Raw genomic sequence first — 25,891 nt, 5'->3', positions numbered from 1 at the left:
ACTGCAAAGCCTGCCTTTGCTGTGGTGACTGGTTTTTAAGAAACCCTGTAGATTGAAGCTATCAGTCAGAGAAAAAGCATCTTGTTCTTTCACTCTGCACACTCATGTGCATCCCTCGTGTTCTGCACTTCACCATTACATCTCAGACATAGACATTTTTTTCTTGTCTTTGGTTGTATATCTCCTCAGACAGTTGGGTCTGATCTGAACTTGGACCTTTCCGATGCCCTGGTAACACAAACAGGAATAAAAAAGGAGACTGATTATGTTCTCCCCACTGCTGTTTCCCAGCTAGTCTGAATGGGTCCAAAACTGTTCTTTCCCTAAATTCCATTGAAATCAGTTTTTCTTTGAAAGGCACTGACGGGTTGTGGAGTATTTCTTCAAAAGCAGGGTGGGAGAAAGCGCTGTGTAATTAAATATGCAGAGAGCGTAGCATGTGTGGGTGATACATTCATTCGGAGTCATACACACACTTGCACTTCCATCGTTATTTAGAGATTAAACCAGCACAGTTCCTTGGTGCACACGTCTGCCCCGAAGCCCCCGTGGACTCCGGCAGGCGTTGGGATCCCACCCAAAGCCATGAGGCATTAAACCCCATCCCAAAAGCCACGTGTGGCCCTGCTGTTAAATGAGTTTTCACAAGCCAAGCCTTATTTTAGCAACTTAATGTTTTAACTGGTCTGTGGTAGGAGGATGGGGGGAGGGACTGGGTGGTGATTCAGAGCCCCTTCTTGGGGGGGGTTAGCCTGGCTGCATCAGAAACGGGGCCAGGTTCTAAATAGGAGCTTAATCTGAGTTAAAATTAAATGGGTTTAATCTGGGCTTAATCTGCAATAATACCTCCGGTGTTTTGCAGGGTCGGTAGTACCATTCACCATCCCTCACAAGCCCTGGGCAAGCCAGTGGTGCAAGCAGCATCCCACCACCTCCTGAGAACATCCCTGGATCTCTGTGGCCACCAGAAGTAGTAGGTGATCTTGTTCTCAACCTGGCCACGAGCTGTAGGCTCGAGACCTCTGAGTGCAATAGATAGAAATCTGTGAATTCACAAGTTTGTGAACGCCCTCCCAGGCCTGTCCATATCCCTGTTATTTCCAAGTGGAGTCACTGAATGTCCTAGACCAGCGCAGACACAGCTGTAGGTAGCACACATATGGTTGTGGGTCCAACACGTGCTTTTGGGGTCCCCCCGGTCAGTCGTCCCTGTTGCTGTCATAGGCAAACGCAGCCTTGGGGCAAAGAATCACAGAATCATAGAACAGTTTGGGTTGGAAGGGACTTTCAAAGTTCATCCAGTGCCACCCCTGCCATGAGCAGGGACATCTTCACCAGCTCAGGTTGCTCAGAGCCCCGTCCAGCCTGGCCTGGGATGTCTCCAGGGATGGTTCAGCCACCACCTCTCTGGCCAACCTGGGCCAGGCTCTCACCACCCTCAGCGCCAACAATTTCTTCCTCATGTCCAGCCTGACATGTACAGCTGAGCCCTTGTTCACCCTAATGCCACCTCAGCACCCATCAGCCGCCTTTGCCAGAGGCATCAGCAGGTCCTGCAGGACCTTTTCCACCTCTCCAAATACCCACCAGCGAGGGCAGGTCGTGTACCCAACCTTCTGTACCCATTGCCAGAAGATCAGGGCACCTCCAGCTCTGGCTTATGCTCTGTTTCTGCTCGCTAGGTTTGCAAATTAGTAACAAATGTGGTTCCTGGGACGTGTGTCCTAAATCCTGCTCTGACCTGACAGATTTAGGTAAGCGTTGGCCCAAGCAGCATCAAGCTTCTCTCACAACAACAACTGGTGTGTTCAGAGAGACGTTATACGGCTTTGCTTTCCTTTTTGCCTGGTGTTTGGTGTGCAAATGCCCTCTCCCTGGAAAATAATGTATATTGTCTTGAGGATTTACATAGTGCCAGCTGCAATTTATGAGATTCTGCAAGCTCTGCTGGTAGCTTTGTATACCGGAGGTTTCATTTTAGTGTCATCAGCCACAGATTATGACTGCAAGGGGTGCCTGTCTTTAATCTCATTTTTGAAGGAATTAATGTTATTAGTTTTGATGAATTAATGGTATTTAGGTGTGCAAGGTTAGCATGAATTAATGTCCACCTATTTCTCTTGTGTGGCTGACTACTGTAAAAGGACTCTGGTAAGCAATCTTTACATAGTCTCTTTTTTCTTCCTCTTCATTCTTTTGTAATGCTCTCTTAGGAGCTTAAAAATAATGTTTGGGATTTTTTTCTTTCTTTTTAAGTAAAAAGAAATATTGAAGATCTTCCCCTGGGTAGAGCTGACATTAACTTAGCCACTGCTGAGTCACAGAAGACTAACAAGCGTTTGGGAGCCCAACCAAAAGCTCTACTTTATGGATGGTGCAGGAGTAGGAATAATTCATGGCACAGCTCAGCTTTCCGAGGTCTCACATTGCTGATAATTGTGACTTTAATGGCTGATGGAAAAGCATCAAGAGAGGAACTGCAGGGTCCCCGTCACCTCCAAAGTGGGTTGCAAGGCTGTGCGGCCATGTGGCACCTGATGCCACATGGAGCCAGGGACCATAATCCCCTTTATTAGCTGCTCAACTTCTGCTTAAACCACCTCGTTTTCCCCCCATTGCTCTGACCAGAATCATCCAGCTCCGACAATTAGAAAAACTCCTTTTTCCAGGATGATTCACGATCAGCTGAATCTGGTGTGTTTGGGGTCCGTCAGATCAATGACACCTCATGTTTACCTGGGTTTGATGCAATTGTAGACCCCGATGTCATTTTACCTGGTCTGTGTAAGTCCATCTCCTTTCATCTCCTCTCACAAAGTCTCCAAATCTGATGCTGCTCCCTGTCTCTTGTGCTCTTGGAGCGGGTTGTGCACACACTGGATGTCCCCCACAAGGAAAAGGGTGCTCCAGGATGATGTGCTCAGGCTATGAGGGAAGATCATACACCCCGTAGTGCCACCACCACCATTCACCTCAGCACACATCCCTGAACCCGGTGAAGGGCACCCATAAGATGTTTTCTGAGGAGAAGGATGTTGTGTTTGCTCTAGGACAAGGATTAGCATGGACAGATGGTCCTGTTGAAGCATGGGTTGGATTCATCTTGGTCAGCTCAAGCTGGCCTGGCTTCCCCATGATGCTGGTGAGGAAAGATGGGTCCTTTGAGGAGGTGACACATCCCAGATACCTTAAGCCCCTCTCAGAATGGCAGGAGTTGCTCTCCAGAGGTGTTGTTCTCTTTCCAGGAGAGGACATATTTTAACAAAAACTGGACCACTAATTTTCAGGCAGCTCAAATTAAGTGACATCATTTGTGTCCGGATGGAGACAGCAGAGATCCTGGCAACGGCTGATACCAGCAATTTATTTGATGCTCAGGAACGGCGCCCTTGATAGCTACTGTGCTTCTTCCAATTGTTTGAGATGATCCTTTAGATTAACATCACAACACAAATATTGCGTCCTTCACGTCCAAATGGTTGTGATGTTTTGAATTTCTGTGTGTGGGCTGAGAAGGCTCAACTTTGAAATGGGTGGACAATCTGCTGAAGGTCTTTACCACTCCAGCTTCAGCATCCCTCAAAAGCCAAGGCAGATGGATATGTCTGCCTCTTTATCCTGCAGAGAGCTTGGCATGGGCATTTTACAAGGTTACTGGGGAAAGATTAGACTGGGCTAATAAGTCCAACCTCTTAGAAGGTGGCTCAGCACAGGGTTTTCTGGTACCGACTTTGTACTTGTGACTGCAAACACCCTTTTCTGAAAGCAGGCAGCAGTATTCACTTCCAACTCTCCGGGAATAATTCTACCAGCAAAACCATTTTCTAGAATAAAACAAGCACAAAATTGAGTTCTGAATAAAGGTGCCATGAACACCAAGACCAGATATTAAACTTAATTTTAAACTTAACAATAGAATATACAAAAATATTTCTGAGTGCTCTGGCCTTGCATTTGTTCTAAATTCAGCACCTTACGCAAGGTAAGGCAGGTGTCTGCTGTAGTTCCCATTGAAAATTTGTTGAGCAACTGATTTAGCCCTTTTGGCCACCAGCAATGTTCCTGTGGCAGGACGAAGGGCAGCTGGTGACGCACCCCAGCACCGTGTGTTTCCATTAATAATAATATATTAATTAAGAATACAATATAATATATTATATGTTGATATAATATATTAATAATAATAATAGCTGCTGTAAGTATTGACAGCCCATGGGAAGTGAAGATGCTGCACAGAGCCAAGGGGGAAGCAGGTGGGATGGATGATAGATGGGAACAGCAGTAGGTCGGGTTTCATGGAGGTGCACTTGATGAGCTCTAAGACGATCAGGTTTTATTTGTAGTGTCTCCAACCCTTCAAGTTAAAAAAAAAGTATATATAGAGAGAGCCAGATTCCACCACTTTCCAAACCTCCAAACATGAGATTAGCTTCAGTCACATGCTTTTATTTTTAACTTGTCTTAGTTTTTAGACTATGTTTACATCAAGCTTTTGTACTATTGTCAATCAACTTGAGGATCAAGAACTTTGATGGTTGAAAACCCTGAGACTCCCTTGGTCCCAGCAACCAGGGACTTGCTCTGTCACAAGATGCTTGATCAGATCTCAGGAGCTGGCAGTGTTATCTTGGTAGATGGAGCTTTTTATTGAGGGTTTTATTTCTTTCCTAATGAAGAGTCTCCAGGAACAGGCAGGGAATGTCTATACTGCTGGAGGGATCCAGGTTTTATTGTGCTTAGAAATGGCATCGTGTCTGGTGACAACTTACCCAAAATTGGGTCTGCTACAGTGTGCTGGCTGAAAAAAAAGAACATAAAATATCTAAACCCCTTTACTAGGAAACACCTGTATTATGTGATAGGTCTCTTTCTCCCATATAGGTATATTTAGAAATAACTAAAAGTCTGTGTAAAACTGCCTTGAGCTGTTCTTTAAGTTAATTATCACTTCTTTTGGTACTATGAATGGCTGTTCAATGACATTGTCAGTGAGTGGAATGAACCAAATTACTTTAATTATGGAGTAATTGCACAGAGTGATGGTAATTAAATCTTGATCAGTTTAAGTGAGTGAATTAATTGCTCCAACTTGGAATGCACACCGCAGCAAGAGGAGTTGTTTTGTAGTTTAATTAACACCAACCACTAAATTCTTATCATATCTAAAATGCTGACAATTAATGAGTTTGATTCTGCTCTCACCTTAATAGGAACTAGGACAGAATGCATGCTGAGAAAGGTAGCTGTGGTAGCAAAATGACAGAAAACTTAATATTCCTGTCAGTTGTGGAGATATATTAGTTATACTCTCCGCTTTGCCTTCCAGTGAAATGTGCAAATAGAAATATTTCCATATAATTAGCTTCTGGCCCCATTTTGTTTCAGTACTCACTGATCTGCCATACAAGAGACATTGCCAAATTTGTTAATGTTTTAAACTTCAGCTGCGTTGCTATAACGTAGTTGTGTGATGGTCGCACAGACTGCTCCTTAATGCCACGTCTGTTGTCTGCCCTTGTCCTGCTGTCCTTAGGGAAATCTTCATTCTGTTTGGGCTGTGCGGGAATGGGGGAGATCTCGCTGAAGGATCAAGGGGACACGGAGGTTGTGATGTTGTTTCCGATGCGCAGAATCCCAAAAGGGAAGCAAGCTGAAAATAAAACCCACAGTGTCTTGATGCACTGGTGATGCTGCTTAAGAAGCACTTAAATGTAAAGAAGAAGGGAGTTTCCAGCAGGTGATGTGACTACAGGTTCAGAGCAGTAAAATTTAGCTTATGTTATGAAGGAGATAAGAGGAGGGGGAAAAGTCCCTGGAATGATACCTAATGAGGCACTTGGCTTACAGGTGCTTTTAAATGGTAAATCACAGAATGTCAGGGATTGGAATGTTAGGGATGAAAAATTCTTACAGAATCCCAGCATGTCAGGGGTTGGATGGGACCTGGAAAGCTCATCCAGTGCAATCCCCCCATGGAGCAGGAACACCCAGATGAGGTTACACAGGAAGGTGTCCAGGCGGGCTGGAATGTCTGCACAGAAGGAGACTCCACAACCCCCTGGGCAGCCTGGGCCAGGCTCTGCCACCCTCACCAGGAAGAAGTTTCTTCTCAAATTTAAGTGGAACCTCCTGTGTTCCAGTTTGTACCCATTGCCCCTTGTCCTACCATTGGTTGTCACCGAGAAGAGCCTGGCTCCATCCTCCTGACACTGCCCCTTTCCATATTGATCCCCGTGAATGAGTCACCCCTCAGTCTCCTCTTCTCCAGAGCCCCAGCTCCCTCAGCCTTTCCTCACACGAGAGATGCTCCACTCCCTTCAGCATCTTTGTTGCCCTAAAATACCTGTCATGAACACCTGGCTCAGCCACATACACACCCACAGACAGCTGCATCTTTCACTAACAGCATGATGAGGCGCTAATTTATTCCATGGAGAAGCTGGTGCAGGTGTGACCCCAAGCTGGGGTTGTCACTTGTGAGTTCATACCCATCACCGTCTCACCACAGCACTGATGATGGTCACCGACCAACGTCTCGGAGGGCAGTGGCCACCACAGGAATGCTATGGCTTCAGTGGCACCAAGGTTCAAGAGGGTTCCAAGTATCTGAAGGTATTTGAGAAAGTTGGGGTTGTTCAGCCTGAAGAAGAGAAGGTTCCGGGGAAACGTTACTGTGGCCTTTCAATGCTTAAAAGAGGCCAGCAAGAAAGATGGGGACAGACTTTTTAGCAGGCCCTGTTGCGATAGAAGAAGGGGTGATGGTTTTAAACTAAAGGAGGGAGATTCAGGCAGGACATGGGGAAGAAATTTTTGACAGTGAAGGTGGTGAGAGCCTGGCCCAGGTTGGCCAGAGAGGTGGTGGATGAACCATCCCTGGAAACATCCCAGGCCAGGCTGGACGGGGCTCTGACCAACCTGAGCTGGTGAAGATGTCCCTGCTCATGGCAGGGGGGGGCACTGGGGGAGCTGGGAACGTCCCTTCAACCCAAACTATTCTGTGATTCTATGATTTAACTTGAAATCGTAATCATGAAGTCTCTGAACTTGGCCAAACATGGTGAATTTTCACATACAGAAAAGGACACACTGGTGTGACCGGTGGCACTGGCCAACTGGCAATACCAGACCAGCCACTGTCCCTTCATGAGCTCTGATATCTGTTTTCTCTCTAACTGGTGCTAAGAGCCAGCACTGTCACTCATCTGCTGTTGCTGAAATTGCTCAAATTTTCCACATCTCATTCTGATCTCAGTCATTTTCATCCACTCCTTCCACATCCCTACTCGACTGCACGTCTTGGACACAGGCACAGCTACAAGAGCTAAACCCCTCTGACTGATATCTCCTCTGATTTGAATTGCCATTAGCTCGTGGCACAACACCATCTTTATGGAAAAGAAAGAAAGACTCTGCCGAATTAGAGGTATTTCTCCATCCATTTGCAAGATTTCATGGAGTTAATTCAAATTCACAGCTCGTGTGGCTGCCATGACAAAATCATAGCCTTAGAGATGGCCAAGGAATTCCCATTTGTAGGGATTTTTGATCCCCCCCAGGCGTATTCAGCTTCTGTGAAGGACACAAGCCACATAAGGGGTTTAGAGAGCAGCTCTCTCCTGCTCTGTACAACCGTCACACTCACCAACCAATTTTCATTTGTTTCAAAGTGTTGTCTTACTGTTTTACTGATATAACACGGGCAGGTGATGGCTGGGGTGTCACTATGTAGCATCCTAGATTTTTATTTAATTTTTTTTAATTCTTTCTTTAGTGACTTCGCTCACAAGCCGGTGCATGATGTTTCACAGGGTTAAGTGTGGTAGGAAACAGTCATTTCCTGAGGATATCTGAAGGTAACAGCTTTTTTTCTGGAAAATGAGCCCCTTGAGTGGAAGGTCCCACTGTTTGATTTGGTGGTACTAGATTAATTGGTTGAGGACTTGTAGCAGCCCAAGGTTGCGGGGTTGAAAGCAGCGTCAGCAACTTACTTCCATACTAGCAAATGTTGCCTAAATTGTATAGCAGGGTGGGAAATGCCAAATCACTTTGCTCTGCATTTCCCTGGAACCAGATAAAAGCCAAAATTTGACTCCTATCTTTTTTTCACTCCTCCAATACCCTGCACAGCTGTTTCTTCTCTAGGCTCTACGCCCCATATTTAAGCCCTGAATGGAGCAAGCTGTGCCAGGACCTTCATCCTTTTTACTGCAACCATACGTCTCCTGCCTGGCTCTTGAATGGTGTCAGCCCTTTCCAGTGCCACTGAGATAAGTATGATGACCCTAAGTGACTTGCAGTAACGGTGCAAAAGTTCAAACGGACACCCTCACCACCGTCTCAGCAATGCAGCTCCCCTCCAGAACCCTTGTGATAAGGAACAGCATAATTCTGCTAATCCTATGCAGCCATAGAGAGCTTTTCTTTCATTTGCCGAATGTATGAAATCCATATGTCATCAATCTCTTCCTGGTGGCTGGAGCCTGTTTATGAAGCTTAAACCTCTGGCATGTGGCTGAGAGTACAAGGGCCAAGTCCTGGCGCCTGCCAGCACGAGCTTCCACCTCCTTTTTCGCCTGCTCGCCCTCTTGTCTTCTTCCCTTGGCAGCCAGCACCCCCTGTACCGACTCTTATTTCTATTTTAGGGGAACCAAACGGTTCCTGTTGTAAACAGGGTGGTGGTAGAACAGCCCAGAAGATGCGCTGTCGGAGCTGGGAGGAGGCAGAGCCGGGCAGCTGGCTGCGTGCCTTCCCCCAGGGAGCACAGTCACCCCGGCTCTGCGCTCCAAAGCCTGCTTCCCAAACCTCCTGCTAGCCCCTCAGATAAGCAATTTAATGAGTTGCAGCAGGGTCAGCCGCCTGGTCCCCACCAACATCACAGAGCTGAGGCCACTTAAAAATGATGGTTCAGCCCAATTTGTGTATCCTGGGCAAAAATCAGCCCTTTGGGCATATTGATTTTGCTTCAGTGCCTAGTTTGAGCTTTTCAAATTGTTCTCCAGAGTCTGGGTAAAGGAAATGGACAAAGGAGGCTGGTTTTGGAAACAACCCGCTACAATGGGAATGTGTGGCTGAGGAGGTCCTGTGGTTGGCACCGAGCGGGCTGGCAGAGGATGAGGGTGATGGAGAGGTGACAGACCCACTGGTCAGGACCAGGGTGCCAAGAACATTGACCCACCACTGCCAAGCCATCCCCGAGCCCCGGGGTTGCCCGAGCACAAAGTAGATGTGTGGGGGAGACTGGAGAGAGATGAGGGACATCACTGCATAGAGATGAGCAAGGGGGAATGGGAATGAAGCCCAGGAACAGCACATGGATGGGTTGGGGGGCAAATTCATGTGGGGTCAGAACCCTTCTCCCTTTATCTTTGGGAGATTTGGGTAGCTTACTTTATTTTAGTCCCTTACAACACATTTACATAAAGCTGCTTTGGGCTGAGTGCTTCTTAGTGCTAGTCTCTGTTCTATTTAAACATAAATGTTTTAAAGTGCACAGATAGATTTTTAACAGGAAAAAAATTGCATGTGAATTACATTTATTTCTTGTTTACCCACGCAGCTCTAGCCAACACTTATTGACAGATTAACTTTCACTAAACTTTCTATGTAATATGTTTTAAAAACCCACTTGAAGTACAGATTCTATTAGTTCCTGACCTTATGTTTTAAGAGGAAGAAAGTGGCTTTACACTCCATGAAATGTGTTAATGCATGGATAGAAGCCCTCTTATCCTCCTGCTTACATTAGGTCCAATCAGGAGAATGGATTATGTTTTTAATAATCTGACATTAGTACTAAAAGTAATATTTAAGGCATTAGTCTCCGTAACTAGTGCAGCGCATTCGGAGCTTTCTCTTTGTGCGAGTGTGTGCGCATGGCTGCGTTAAAACATATGTTTATGGAACAATGCATTAGCCCAAACTGCCCGAATATATGGGGAGAAATTGGGGCAGCAGATTACTGCTGACATCACTTTTTCAATTAGAGGCAGAGGGAAGATTTGATGGCCATTTTAAAACTGATTATGGAAGGCAGGGATTAGAGGCTGTTAGAAACAGGAGGTCTTATTCTCCTCCCAGCCTTGGCCTCCTGGAACTCCATGGACTTCAGGAGTGGGTGCTGCTTTACGGGGTGGAATAAGGCCAGGGCTGGTATGTATAGATCATCTGCGGCTGGACATATGGGGCTGGACCACCCTGCCTGTTTGAGTCCCTCAGAAACATAACACGGGACAGGGAAAGAAATTTGGAGTCTCCTTCCATAAAGCAAATGCTTCAGTGGAAAAGCCAAGTCTTCCCAGCTGGCCTGGTATCCTGGTGGGTAAACACTGAACCCCGCTGGCCTGGACCTTCTGTTGGGCTGTTTGTTATTGACTCAATCTCCACACACGGTTCGAGGGACACTTAAGTCATCTCAAGCCCTAATGTCTCCTGCATCCTCTGGAAAAGACAAAAGGGAGCTAGAAAATAAACAGGGAGCATCATGAAGCGGAAGAGGTGTGTGTGGTCACCACCACACAGAGGAGTGAACCAGGACCTGCCACCCAGGTGAACTTCTCCAGCATTTAATTCCCTTCACTCAGAACCACTCACTCCTAGGTGTAGTTTATCTAATTGCAGCTTTTAGCACTTCAGGCTCACTTCACCTTTGTCTGCTCAATTAGTCAGCCTTCCAGTGTCAGAAATAATCTCCTCATGGGGTACTTTACAGACCACAGTCAAGTTACAGCCTACCCTCCTCTCTGCTAAGCTGTAGATTGCTAAATGGAACTGTGAAGTGTTGGGTTTTTTTTACACCCCTACTGGTGCTTACAGCAGTTTTTAGACCCCTCCTATGTTTTAACAAGTCTCCTTGGGAAGCCTAACCTGAGTCTAACACTCCAGAAATGCTCCCATCAGCGCCGGACGCAGATGTAACTCCACACCCACCATCTCCAGGGCAGACACGCTCCCTGTTTGCAAGAAACTGAAGCCAAAACGCTTCATCTTTTATTCCTCGGCTGCTGAGAGAGCATCCTCCCTTTGAGCATCCTCCCTTATTTCACACGCACCTTTTGCTCCTGCATCTTGTTGACAGCAAGACTCCCAAATTGCAGCAAGGCTCTGGCTTTTCCTCTACTGATGGCAAACAACACTTATCTCCGCAACATATGTGCAGTAACTGTTTTTTCGTGGCAGAAGGGAAATCCACAAGCTATCCAGCCACCGCACCTGCCTGCTTGGACCAAATTCCCCTACTCGTGTTTGCTCGCTGGAGTTAAGCAGGTCCTGGGCTGGGAAACCAGCTGGGAAATCCAGTTATTACAGGCACACACAAATGAGCAAGGGGCGGAGATGGGCAGCCGTTCCGATTTGACCGCAACCGAGGGAATTTGGCAGAGCGTGGTCCTGACTCTTTATTTTAATTCCAGCCGTCCCAAGACGGGAGGAATTCAAACGAGCCAAAGGAGGTGGGAGACAGGATATCCCCCACCCTCCAATCTGGGCTTCTGACACATCTTGTCTGGAGCGCAGGACTAATGCAATGGTTCAAGGCGGCCACCCTGGAGTCTGCAGACCGTCCTTGTGTTCCTCCTGCTCTGCTATGGCCTTTTTTAGCATCGAGAGGCTGCCTGAACGGCCTCTCTTTGTGTCCAACCTTTGGGCAGAATGGCTGTTTCGAGGGGCCTTACTGGCAGCTTCTTGAGGTGTGATTATTGAGGGCAGGGGAAGGAAAAACCAGGAGATGCAATGGGTTATGCAAGGTTTATGGTGTTTAGCAGACAGTTTCCTTCCCCAAAGCGCAGCGGAGCTGGATCCTCCCTGGAAAAATGAAAGGTGAGACCCCGTGGATGCTGCGTCCTGCCCTTGGTGTCTCCCAGAAAATAACAGGAGCGACCCCTGAAGTCAGAACCTGATGGGTTTTATTCACGTGTACAAAATTTAAATGAATTTTAAAGGGTTTTCTTGCAGTTTTTCTACTGTTCTTTCCAGTCGGCCAGCTGCAGTGGACAAAAAAACAACCTAGATAAGCCGGCAGCTGTATTCGTGAACAACCCATGGATATTACGCTGCTCTCTGCAAAAGCTTTGTTTGGGAAGGTCAAGTTGTATGGCATTATCTCCTATTTATAAGAGAAAAAGTCCACAAGGTTCCTAAAAATTGGAAAAAAGGGCATAATTATCTCATATATTGCAGAAGAATTATCTGTGCTGATTAAGCTGTTGCTTGTTAGCTCATCACGCTTATCAAGTCACCGACCAGCAATGCCTTTGGCCCCAGCAGCAATGATAGCACAGAACATTTGGACCACTTTGGGTCACGATGCACGCGTTTTGCCTTTTTTTCTGCTAATATCATGTGTAAATATATGCACAGCTGACCGTGCTAGAGAATCCCTCGTCCCTTGCAAGAGGCTTCGGTTCCTCTGCGTTTCCTTTCGCGGTGTAAGTTCAGACAGATTTGTGGAAAGCGGGAGATTTTGTTTGTGCCTAAATCTTTTTGTAGGATTTTCTTTAAAGGCCTTAATGCCGACGAAAAACAGCAAGAGGCAAATTCTGCTTTTGGTTACACCGAATGGGGAGTAAATCAGCCGAAGGCAGTGAGGGATGCTGGATTTATCTCAATGAAGGCAGAAGCAGAGCTCGGTCCCCAGCACTTAGCTATTTTCTGCACCAGCAGTTCTGGCCTTTGAAAAATGAGATGCATTTTTCTCATTTTGGCTTGTGAGGAGCCCGAAAATACCAGTCCGCAGAAAACAGAGGAGGAGAAGTCAGAGGCTTGTAAATTGTAAGCGCTGGCACATCAGGCACATTAACATAAAAGCAGACTTTGTGGTGACTATAGACCACATAACTCTGTAGTCACCCTCTCCTGAACTCTTAGATGCAAGAGAGAGAAGGACGCTGTAGAAGCTGTTTCCCTTCAGTTAACGTAACATGAAGGTTTTGAAAGTCTCAAGAACTGCCCTAGGTACGTATCGTTTCTTTTTATCTGCCCTTGAAACAACGGTTTTAGGAAACATTCTATTCTGCAAAGACCTTGGTGTCTTGCTTTATGTTAAATGTTGTTTTCATGTGATTGTCAACAGCTATTTGGTGTTAAAAAGACGCTCATGGCAAGATCACTCTACCCCAAATCCAAGATTAGGTAATGTCAGATTGGAAGTTTTCTGCCTTAATGGGACCAGTTCAACTGTCCCACTTACCCCTCTGGAAAGCCTCATTCCCATGACAATTTACTGGGGCTGTGCCTTCAGTCCCCCTTTCATACGCACAGTCTCAGCCACCTTAGAGCCTCTAGCATCTTCATCAGCTCTTCTTCATTATGATTTATTGCCAAATCACCATCCATCCAAAGCATCAAGTGAGGCATGACCTGTGGAAGAAAAACAAAACAAAACCAAACCCAGCCATAGGCATTTGGGTAGAGGGTATTGCAACACTCATGCTGCAGACGGACATATTGAGGTTTTGTTCTGGTATTTTCTAACTCTTGAGAGCCTGGCATACAGAAATTGGTGCGTCCCTTTGCTTCAGTCTCAGCAGCAGAAGCTCTGACAACACCTGTAATAGAGGTTATATTTGAACCTGGTCCCATACCCCAGATCACCTAATGACCATCCTACGAGGTCACCAGCTGATGTTCAGGTGGCAAGCTTGGAGCAAGCTTTGGGACACACCAGGAGAGACCCGGGTTTGGGTTGTATTTTCAAATGTGCTCAGTTGTGCCCTTACTTGTGATGCAGACAGCTTGGGCAGGGTGTGCTTCCCTCACCTGCATTTTGTTGTTGGGCCCTGGCTCCTTGTGGTGACATCCCACAGCTTCGTTCCAGCTGATAAATTGAATTTGGGGTCTTTCCTACAACATGTTCTATAAAGCAACTTGCTTGCACATGGCCTGCTCATGCAATGCTCTGGCCACATGGCCACTGAGCAACTGGCGATGTGAATGGGAAGTCAGGCCTGGGTACACGCCAGGATTTAATCTGGATTTAACGTAATCCATTTAATCTGTTTCCTAGCCTGGCCTTCTACAGGAAATGGAGATGGAGCCAAAATATCTTGATTTTGTTTTTGTGCTTCCCGATGTCTAAGGTGAACAACTGCAGGACCTGTATAGACCTTGAGACAAGTGGATGGAGGATGTTCAGGAGCATGTAGAGAGGGCAGAGATCTGTCTGAGCTCTGGGGATGTTGCTGCTACCCACAGATACGTATCTGCTGAACTTGGACATACTCCTCTCAGCCACCAGTATACCGGAGGAAACAACAGTAAGGTTTGGTAAACTCTTGTTTTTTGAAGCTATGGAGAATCTCGCTGTCCCAGCCTGAATTTTATGGGAGAGTTTTGCTTAAAAGTTGCTGTGTTTTGCTCCTGTGTAAGAAAAATACCATCTCTAGCATTGTCTCCTCAGAGTCCAAAGCTGCAGCAGCTCTAACTTGTAACTGCAGGAGCAGGCAGGGCTATATGTGGTTATATAGGGTGGTTATAAGCACAGCCCTAGCTCTGCCTATATAATATATAAGGCTTCTCACTGCCTTCCTCCTAGGAGGCACATGTGTGGTGATGGGACGTGAACCTCTTCCTTGTGGAGCAGTTTGTTGATAAAAAGAAGGGAGTTCTTGGTTAAAATGCATCTTGGATCACCTCCTCTCCTGCTGTTCTATACTACCTGTTGTTGTTCAGCATCTTCACAAGTTAATTTTGGCCACTTATCAATGCATCACAGTCCTGGTAAGTAACCTCATTTGCACGGAATGGCTTGGAGGAGAAAAGGTTCCTACTATATCACCATAGTGAGACTTACAACAACCTTATGGGAGAACACAAATTTTTTGAACAAACTCTGTAGCTCCATCAGCTTCCAACTAGAATAAAAGGCAACCCATGGTAGCTTAACCACCGGTAGCAGCACCAGGGATTTGTTCAATGTAAGAGCACAATGAAGAAATGGCAGAGCCGTGTAGGAAGACACCAGTAAACATAAGTGAGGACAGTGATGATGAAAGGTGAAATTCTTGTCCTGCTTGAAACTCAGCTTTTGTGCAAACTCCCTGAGTTTCAGTTGATGCAATCTGATCGCAGCTTAATGAATGGGATAAAAACAAAGAGGACTGAGTGTAACATGAAAAATTCTTACAGAATCACAGAATAGTTGGGATTGGAAGGGACCTCTGGAGATCATCCAGTCCGCAGGGTCACAGAGCAGATCACACAGGTGGGTCCAGGGGGTTTGAATGTCTCAGAGAAGGAGACTCCACACCCGCTCTGGGCAGCCTGGGCCAGGCTCTGGCACCTCCCAGCAAACAAGTTTCTGCTCATGTTCAGATGGACTCTCCTGTGTTTCAGCCTGTGCCCATTGCCCCTCACCCTGGTGTTGGGCACCACTGAACAGAGTCTGGTCCATCCTCTGACACCCACCCTGGAGATGTTTATCAGCATCAATAAGATCCCTCTCAGCTTTTCTTCTCCAGCTGAACAGCCCCAGATCTCTCAGTGTCTCCTCATCAGAAAGATGCTCCAGACCCCTCAGCATCTTTGTGTCCCTCCTCTGGCCTCTCTTCAGTAGTTCCTTGTCCTTCTTAAACCTGGGAGCCCAGACCTGGACACCCAGATGAGTTATCTGATAAATTTTACTGGAACGGTGAACACAGGTGAAGAAAAGGCAGCTTGAACCACTGGAGACCCCTGAAGCACCATTTGCTCTTGCAGGTCTTCAGCTACCTTCTGTGTTTGAGCATTTCTCCAGGCCAGGCTGCGAGTTTGGCCTCCAAGGCACAGGATGGCAATTGTTGTCCTACACCTGTAACTAAATGAAGGATGAAAAGCATTTAAATGTGTTTTGCGGTGGCAAAAAGAGTTACGTTCTGGTAAATACTAATCACAGGGTAATTCAGCGGTCCAGGGATGAAGGGAACAGGGCCCTCATGTGGTGCATCAGCCATACTCATGAGAAGATGGTCTCTGATTTCATTTGTGGGATCACTGTGCCAATCAGACACCAGATCTGCCAGCAGGGCATGCGGATAAATAAATAACATTGCTTTAAGGAAATCAGGTGTGAAAACATAGAGCTGATTGTCTTGAGTTCTGGGAAAACCAGCTGAGACAAATGGGATCTGTGGCTGCTCACTGTGTCAGAAAACCAGCTGGAAGGCAGCTAAGACTGGCGGAGGCAGGAACTGGAGGTCTTCTGCAAAAGAACAAAGCCTGTCTTACTAAGTTGCAAAATCATGGGAAACAAGATCTGCACAGGGAAATTACTTCAGTCTATTTTCTTATTTGGGCAAGAAAATGAAACTGATTTTTGAAATAATGAACAAGCTGTCCTGTGAGCCAGCTGCCCCGGTTACAGCCATGTTCCTCCTTCCTCCCACTGCACAGTCTGACTTGGGTATCCAGCTTCTGCCCAGCTTTGCAAGAAATGGCCGTGAATATAATAACATCTGGGACACCTTTACCTTTCTTTTGAATTTTGAGGGATTCACAAGCTCTGGGGGTATCAGAGCGAACGTACAGTACAATCACCTTTCAGTACTTAAAATGGGCTGATAAGAAAGATGGGGACAGACCTATTAGCCTGTTGAAATTGGACAAGGAGTGATGGTTTTAAACAAAAGGAGGGAGATTCAGGTTGGACATGAGGAAGAAATTGTTGTCCCTGAGGGTGGTGAGAGCCTGGCCCAGGTTGGCCAGAGAGGTGGTGGCTGAACCATCCCTGGAGACATCCCAGGCCAGGCTGGACGGGGCTCTGAGCCACCTGAGCTGGTGAAGATGTCCCTGCTCATGGCAGGGGTGGCACTGGGAGAGCTTTGAAAGTCCCTTCCAACCCAAGCTATTCTGTGATTCTATGATCACACAAAGCTCAGTCCCTTAGACACCGAGGGTGAACGCAAGGAGCCACCTCTGCAGGCACACATGTCCCCACATGCTCTGGTTGACCCACCACATCCAAACTGGACCTGGGTGACCCATTCTGGGCCTCACTGATAACTCAGTTGGCTGCAGATGGAGGCTGCTCACATCAGCAATATTAAACATGAGGCCGCGAGATCCCATGAGCAGGGCCAGAGGGATGCTCACTGGACCAAATGTGCTTTTATTCCACTTTATTCCACTTGGAATTTCCCTCTGCACCATGTCTAGCTACTGCAGCGACGTTGCTGTAAATGTGGGATACGAGTCTGGTCCTCCCACACACAAAAAAGCCCAAATGAAACCAACCAAAACCCAAAACCAACCAAGCAAACAAACACCACCAAGAAGTCATAAAATGCAGCTTATTCAAGCCACTTAAGAACAAATAAAAGTAGCATAATCTTCCTTTCTGTGCTCTGCAGGCAGCCACACATCATCAGTGGAAATCCTGCCAAACTTCTTGTTTAAATATAGAAGCAGTGCTTATTTGTATTGTTAGTGGTCCCCATGAGGACCTGATTTCCTTACGTGGGGACATTGTTTATGATGAAAACCGGGCTGGCTACTTTGCCATTAAAATTCTGCACCAGCCCAGCGCTGACAATATTGAAGCTTTCCTAAATGTGTATACACGTAAGTTCATTAAATGGATGCTGACTGTTGTTACACAAGTACAGCAGTTGAGTGCTTTCTGTATTAACTTTATCACCTGAGGGGCAAAAGAAAAGGTTTAACTAAAGCTTAGGACTAATTGAACAGTATTTCAGTATTTTCTTATGTAAAACTGGTTCTGGTCTATTGTTTTTATTTATTTGCAATAGCTGTGCTCATTCAAGTTTGTAATGACACTTCCATGGGTGAGCAGAATTTGCTTTAAGTATTATTCTCCCTTTTCCTATCTCCTGCCTCCTCCAAAGTGTGTCTCTCAGCAGAAAATCTGCAACAGAGCCTGGTAACAAGACAAGTCTCTAAGTACACAGTCATTTTGGGGAGATATCTTCCCAAGCTGTGTTTTTAAATTACTTCCCGTTTATTTTCTCTGTCTGCCTTGGGTATTTCCTACGGAGCACAAAGCAGGAGGAGATGGGAGAAAATAAACCTCTCATAGAAAGGTGGGAAGCATCTCTCCATCAAGGCACCGCACAAACCACCAGCACTTTCTTTGCTCAGTTGCCACTAGAGTATGCTCTCGTGCTACAAGTTCCATATTAATAAATCAATATGTATAGCACAAGGCTACCTATCAAACCCTTTCCACTTGTCCTAGTGTGTTGGGTTTTTTTCTGAGCAATACTTTGTTTTTATCACCGTTGAGCCCATCCTCAAGTCTTTGTGCAAGTCTGGAGGGTCGCTGTGTGTTGCTCTGCGGCGAGGTGAATCTAACATGTGTTTGGACAACTCTCAACTTCCAGAGAATGAATGAAAACAGTTAAAAAATATCTCCTTGACTCTGACAAAACCAAAAAACAGAAGGTCTGCATGTCCCTCTTGTCTTGCTCGGCCCCCTGGGTTATGCTTGGTGAAGAAGGGGGAGTCAAATAGCCCGAATTAATAGATCTCTGCTTACAGAAGAAAAATGTAAATGCACTCTCCAAAGCATTTGTGCCAACATAAAGTGTGTCTGTAATCCTGGCCTTTGAAACAGTGCTGGTTATTCAATAAGATAAAGGCTGTTGTGAGCCTGCCCTACCATATTACACCAAAGTACTTTGTCACTGGCACCCTAAAAGTTCCAGTTTCTGCATGACAAAGATATAAAACAACTTCCAGGACAATTAAAGAATAGTTTGGCCTTACCATATTATTACCAGCCATTCTTCCACATTTCGATATTCGCCTTTAAATTGCTACCTCCCCCATCAATATAATTGTAATTAGTCACGGTTAACATTTGTCTTTGTCTTTGGATGCCTTTTCCAAGTTAAATACAAAAGAAAGAAAAATACCGCAAAGAAAAAAGCCACGCTTTGGATAAAGAGCCTCGCCACCAGCCTGCTTTTACACACAGGCTGCGCACTTTGCTGCTAAAATTACATTTTAGCAGCCCCAACGGGTGCGGGAACAATGACCCCTCTCATTACCATAGTGACAATGGCTGGCGGAGGATTGCAACATATCTTTTTCTTCTCCCCGATGAACCTCAGCCAATAACGGCAAAAACCTGCCAAGGAGTTGAGTATATTGAGGCTCACCCGGTCACCACAGCGCTGGGATGGAAGGCAGCCACGAGGGCATGGCTGTCACTCAGCTGGTGTTTATACCCTCAGATACTTCAAACAAGCCCATTAACTTCTGAGCGGGTCGCAACTTTGGCTCCTTTCGCCGTCTCTGTGTGTACCAGCGTGAAGAGTGTGTGAAAAGACCGTTCCTAAATTCCCTTAATGTCTTTCTCGGTTGCGGCTCGTGCCCTTTCGGGGTTTTTGTGCCGGCGGTTTCAGAAGGTCCTTCGGCTTCTCCAGTCCCCAGAACACGATGTGTGGTTTTTCAGTCGTATCAACCCTTAATCCTGCTCTTTTTTTTTTTTTTTAATAAGTGCAAACCTAATTTTCCAACGTCTCCACTTAGATCTAATCCACGCGGCTGTTTATTATCCTAGTTACCCTCTTCTATACCTTTTTCATTTGTATTCAAAAGCCTCTCTTTAATCTGTCTCAATTCTCCAGGTACGGCCTCGCCGCTCTTCCGTACAATCCCATAATGATTTCTACGGATGTGTTTTAGTCTTGTATCGATAGGTCTCAGGATGCTATTTGCCTTCTTTAACTACTCCCGCAGCGGGAATCGCCGCTTTTAATATTCTATACGCTGACACCTTCAATCATTTTCTTCACCAGCATCTCGTGTAACCCTGTTCAGGGCGTAAATCTTTATTATCCGTGTATCACAGTATCACAGTATCACAGTATGTTTGGGATTGGAAGGGACCTCAAAAGATCATCTAGTCCCATCCCCCTGCTGGAGCAGGAACACCCAGGTGAGGTGTACTGCCACACTTGTGGCCAGCAGGACAAGGGAAATGATTGTCCCCCTGTGCTGGGTGCTGGGGAGGCCAAACCTCCAATCCTGGGGGCAGTTTTGGGCCCCTCACACCACGAAAGCCCTTGAGGTGCTGGAGAGAGTGGAGAGAAGGGAACGGAGCTGGTGAGGGGCTGGAGCACAAGTGTGATGGAGTGGCTGAGGGAGCTGGGGGGTTCAGCTGGAGAACAGGAGCTGAGGGGAGACCTTCTGATCTCTGAAGTGCCTGAAAGGAGCTTGGAGCCAGGGGATTGATCTCTTTTCCCAAGTAACAAGCAATAGGACCAAAGGAAATGGTCTCAAGTTGCACCAGGGGAGATTTAGATTAGATCTGGGTAACAATTTCTTCCCCAAAGGGCTGTGGGGCATTGGAACAGGCTGCCCAGGGCAGTGCTGGAGTCACCAGCCCTGGAGGGGGTTGAAGAGATGAGGTTCTCAGGGACATGGGGTAGTGACAGGGGTGGGTTAACAGTTGGACTCCGTGATCTTGAGGGGTCCACTTCCAACTGAAACGATTCCGTGATTGTATGTTTGTACACGAATGTCACACAGCGGTATTTAAAACACATTTAAAAGTTGGTTCTCCAGGAGGCCCCGGGCCCAGCGCGGCCCACGGGCACCGAGGCACAGTCACATCCCTGCGGTGCAAACGCCGCCGCGCTCCCGTCCCGCTCCCGCTCCCGCGCCCCCCCCCTCCCCCCCTCCCCGCCGCTGCGCGGTGGTTCCGTCCCGTGTCCACCCCCGCCCCGCGGTGGTGCCGCCCGGCCGCCCGGCCGCTCTCACCGAGGGGCGCCCCTCCGCCCCGCCCACTCTGGCTGTACCAAGTCCTCTCGGCAGGGGGAAGAAAGAGGGCTGGAGGCTGAGCTTAATCGCCCCAGCAAGTCGGCCGCAGCTGCCTATTCCCTATCTGAGCGCTATTAATAACGGGCGCTCCAGAGAGGCGGCTCGGGAGGAGCGAGAAGGCGGGCGAAGCGGAGCGTTGTCCCCCCGTGGAACTGAGAAGTGGTACGGCCCTCCCGCTGCTCTGCCGAACCCGGAAGTGGCGGACGCGGAGGCGCACATGGGCGCGGGGGCCGGGAGCGGGTCCGGGTCCGGGGCGGGCGGCGCTGCCGGGGCGCTGGGCGCTGCTGTGGCCGCTCTCTACACGGTCACGCTGCCGCCCGCCCTGCCCGGCGGGGATGCGGGTAACGTACCAGCGCCGCCAGCCCGCCTGAGAGACGGGGAAGGGCGGTGGGGCACCCTGTGGGACGGGGGCGTGGGGACACCCCCCTGGCACCCGCACTCCGTAGTGGCTGGTGCATCGCGGTTACCCTTCGCGGGGGGTGGTGGGGGATTGAGCCGTTCGGGGCTGGTGCATCGCAGTCATCATATAGCGATTCTCATTCTGTAGCGCCTGGTACGTCGCTATAGGTTGCTCACTCTGTAGCGACTGGTGCATTGCTGTCACCCCATAGGTTGCTCACTTTGTAGTGGCTGGTACATTGCTGTCACCCTATATGGTTATTGTCACCCCGTAGGAGCTCTTGCATTACTGTCACCCCATAGGGGCTCTTGCATTACTGTCACCCCATATGGTTGTCACCCCATAGGGGCTCTTGCATTGCCATCACCCCATAGGGTTGCTTCACTCCATGGTATTCCTGTCACCCCATAGGGTTGCTTATTCCATGGGGTTGCTGTCACCCCATGGTGCATTGCTGTCACCCCATAGGGTTTCTGTGTCCCCATCGGATTGCTGTCACCCTGTAGAGTTGCTGACTCCATATGGGCTCGTGTGCTGCTGTCACACCATATGGTTGTTGCCACGCTATAGGATTGCTTATTCCATAGTGGCTGGTGTATTTACAGTCACCCTTTGTGATTGCTGTCACCCCATAGGGTTGCTCACACCATAGGGTTGCTGTTGCCCCATAGGGTTCCTCATTCCATAGGTGCCGGTGTGTTGCTGTCCCCCCATAGGTTTCCTTGCCACACAGGCACTGCTGTGCAGCAGTCGCTCTATGGGGTGCTCACCCCCATAGGGGCTGGCACAATGCAACCCCCCCTAGAGCACTTTCCCCACAACACCCTATTTCGGAGTGCACGCCCCCAGAGCTGGGGCACTGCCACCCCCATAGGGTGCCCACCCCATACACAGTCACACCTCGGGGGCGCTTGTCCCCCTCGGGGCCCTGCAGCAGATGTGCTGTCCTGCCAGGTGTGGGATGATTTGAAAGGTCTTTTCCAGCCTAAATGATTGTATGATTGGGTTTCGGGCCGTCACTTTCTCTGGTCTGTGTGGCCACGTTGAAATCTCTGGATCTGTGTCTCTGGAATTGCAACTTGACAAAAGTGACGAACTATCCCAAACAGGACAAAATGCTCCTGTTTGGTCTTTCTGCAGTTTTGTTGGTTTACTCTGGCCTTGCTTAAAAAAATACTTTGCTTTTGCAGCATGTGTACAGCTGTGATTTGGGGATAGGAGGGCTTGGATTTTGTAAGGGTTGCTTTGATTTATTTTAGGTTTTTTTGGTGGAGAAGGTACCCAGTGTGCTTTCCTTCTTTTGTATCCCAGATGAGCACTGAGTGGGTCTGTTCAACTCTTGGCCATGGCTGGTTTGGGATCCAAGCTGTGCCTTAAATTCCTTGTAAATAAATTGACTTTTAATAGATGCATTTATTTTATAGCTTTGGAATGCATGGAGAGGGGGATACGTGTTTTAACTCCAAGTCTTTAAAATGTTCTGTTAGATTTTGTTTAAAGTTACATGAAAGACGGTGCTGCTTGATAAGAACAGGATGATTTTGTCTAGCTTGTATTCAGCGTAGCTCTTCACACACAAATGTAACGTTGAGCAGTGATTCTAGTGAGGGTTATTCCATTTAAAGTTAACAGGACAGAGCTGTTTTCATGACACCAGCCTCATCCTGATTATCTGGCTCTCAGAGCGGGGATTTTGGTACGTAGGTGGACCCTGGTGCAAACTTGTCCGTTTTCCCTGTTCCTGTGTTTAGATCAGAGGGACCCTGTTGTCAGAGCTATATTAAAAGAATTACCTTATAAATCCCTTCTCCATAGAGCTTGCTGCCCCCACTCCACATGAGGTGTGCGTGTCCCAGCTGGACTAGCACCCCAGTGGCTTTTGCTTCTGCTCCCAAGTGTGTAAACAGGCTGGATTTGCTCCTTCTGGTCATATTAGTTAATACATGATCATTGATATATTTACCATTATTGCCGTTTTGTCTTTTAAAGTGCTCCCCAATGGGAAACGCATCTCTATGAACATGCAGGGTGCCTGCGTTCTGTGCTTTTTGTGCTGCATGAAGCCTCGGCAACCTGTTTTTATATTGTATTTGAGCCTGGGTTTTGCCTCCAGGATGCAAATAACCATTAGCACCCTTGACAAAGTGGATGCGCATTCTCCCAACGAGGTGATGAATCGGCACTGGGATTCATTCCTTGCTTGATGTGAATTACCCCGGTAGGTCCAGGCAGCGCGGGAATGGGTTCACCCCGCTTTCCCTGGGTTATTATGCTCATTTTATCCCATTTTGGGGGCAGGAGGGGGAATTGCTCTTTCCCTAATTTCTGAAGGCATCTAGTTGTTTCCAGCCTGGCAGCTGCATGTATAGAAATGCAAGCATATATGTAATAATACCAAGGACACTAATGGGGCACATACTGCAAACGGGGGTGCAGCAGAGGTGTCTGAGGAGTGGGTGGATTGGGAGCTGGATGCTTTAACAGGGAATTACATTAGAGGAAACCTCTCAACACGGTGTCCCCTGGTTAGCCCATGACCTTGCTCCCCATCTCCCCGTTTGGTTTATTTTTGGGTTATTTCCCCAATTCCCATGGGATGCTCCAGTGCTGCCCAAAGTCCCCAGGACGGTCCCTGCATGTCCTTGGTTAACGGGGCTCAAACTTGTGCCATCAAAAGCGCTGAAGCACCTTGTGTGAGTAAAAAGGTGCTTTGCTGGATCTGCTTTCAGGCAGGGAGCCTATATATATTTTTTTATATTTTTTTAGCAATCCATATATATTTTTAATTGTTCCCGAAGTTTGCAGTAGTCTGAAAATGTCAAAGGCAATAGGTGCTTTCATCGGCAGCTTTCCCGTGTTACTAAGTGTTATAATAAAGAAAGGAGAGAATGAATTTTAGAGCTAATTCGGAAACGTCCACGGATGTTAAAGGAACTTAAAAAAAGATCAAATAAACTCAAGTTAAAAAGAAACCCCAAACCTTCCCACTGATGTTCCAGACATCAGCTCCCAACTTTGCTGGGGATAAATCCATTTTGAGGCCTGTTGCCCAAACACCTTTAGTGGGGAATCAAACTGGATGGTCAGAACCTTATTTAGACCAAGATGATGCAGGAATAAACTCCTCAATTTGAGCCGGTGTCTGAAGACTCTGAAGGTCGTTTTCTCTTGTGAGAAATATATTGAAATCAAGTCTGTGGGTGCAGTAGTCTTCCTCCGTGTGTTTTGTCACTTAATAATAGTGCTCAGCACTTATATAGCCCATATTGTCACTTATATATTGCCCACAGAGGCTGTAAGTGATGCTTGGGTTATATGGGTGGCGATGGAGAATTAACCTGACCTGAAGTGGTGGGTGTTTCATTAACTGATTTTTACAAGTTTTCTTACTTTTTCATCCTTAATCCTTACATGTCATAGTTGTGCCGTTGGCTTTCAAAGCTTCCCAATGGCATCCACTGGTACTTTATTATTTCTTCTGGTTGGTTTGTGTCTGTATGGCTTTGCGGTTATTCTCGCCCGTGATGTGAACCGATATTGTAGCAACGTGTGTGAACTTAATCTTTAGCCATTTTAGTTGCAATTTTTGCTATATCCCAGAGGGACTTTAATGAAGATGGAGCCATGCATGGCTTGGGAGCATCCCCGTGATGCAATGGGCATCCACCCTTAACCCCTGGGGAACCCCCAAATTAGGATTTTCTTTATGAGCATCATGTTTTGCTGCATGCGGGGAGATCAGTTGCTTCCCAGCCCTGGAGCTTCTGAACACTAAAGGGCTCAGCTTGGGTGGTTTTCCCATTGCATTTGCTTTTTCGGGGCCGTCTCGCGATAGGTTGAAACTTGCATTTTACTTTTAAAATATATTATTTACTGAGTGTTGAGATTTAAAGGTGCCGTTTGTACAATCCTCCTCCTTTGCGTTGGATGGTAAGGATATAATAACATGCGGAAGTTTAAAATATCATTAATTTAGCGTTTAAAGCCAACACTACCCTTCGCTTTGTGTCTTTACCAGGGGACAAAGCTACCACGACCATTGTAAAACGAGCTGGACTAGTAAGACCAGGCTCTGCAAAACCGCATCATGAAATTTGAGGGAAAGAAGGAAAATCAGCCATAATTTTTAATTCCGTCCCCCCCTTGGTTGTGTCCTTGGTCCCCGAATGTGTTGTGCCTATTGAATATGTTTAATATACGCCGCTCAGGAGCGTTGCAAAATGCTTCGGTGTCAAGCGCTCTAAAAATGCCAAGTATTATTAACTATTATGCTAACGTGGATCTTTTTGTGGCGGTAATTTGTCCTGGCATAAAAGGCAAATGAAACGCAAAATGTAAATGGTGTTTCTAATGGGAGCGGCTGACAGGTACAAAAGTTACTTGCAAAGCAAAATCTGCAAGAATTAATTGAATGTTATTGGAGAGCAGCGTTCCCAGATATGTAGATGCAGATTTGCACGATCGGTGATTATATTTTCCCCCCTCTATTAAAACTATAAAGCTGCGGGGTTTTTAATGAGAAACAACCGTGTTGTTTTAGAGACAATGCAGCTTAAGCGCTGCAAACTAGTGCTTGAAAGTTATTGAGTCAATTGGGTTTAAATGAAAAACACACACGCACAAATGCCTGCATTGTGAGCATCTCGGGCCATTCTTTACCCGAGCCTACCTATATTTTTACTTATCTGTTCATAAAAGTCTCGCGAAAACACACAAAAGATATTTTGTGCAATGACA

General features: G+C 47.0%; 1 protein-coding gene across 3 annotated transcripts in view; it reads left to right on the top strand.

The window, feature by feature from the left end:
• TMEM260 (transmembrane protein 260) overlaps positions 1-25,891 on the top strand; it is a 283,367-nt gene that overhangs the window by 224,714 nt on the left and 32,762 nt on the right. The window contains exon 1 of one of the 3 annotated variants that reach the window (XM_065063108.1): positions 20,932-21,095. The exons of 1 other annotated variant lie outside the window; for it this stretch is intronic. In XM_065063108.1, the coding sequence (XP_064919180.1) occupies positions 20,972-21,095 (124 nt within the window). In that variant the 5' untranslated portion in view covers positions 20,932-20,971. Of the gene's footprint in view, positions 1-20,931; positions 21,096-25,891 lie in introns of those variants that run through there. One more of the 3 variants, XM_065063109.1, reaches the window with a different exon arrangement.

The sequence above is a fragment of the Columba livia genome, chromosome 5, assembly GCF_036013475.1.
Source record: "Columba livia isolate bColLiv1 breed racing homer chromosome 5, bColLiv1.pat.W.v2, whole genome shotgun sequence".
Lineage (NCBI taxonomy): Eukaryota > Metazoa > Chordata > Aves > Columbiformes > Columbidae > Columba > Columba livia.
The sequence above is the reverse complement of the archived record's forward strand: the minus strand, read 5'-3'. Positions and strand labels throughout refer to the sequence as shown.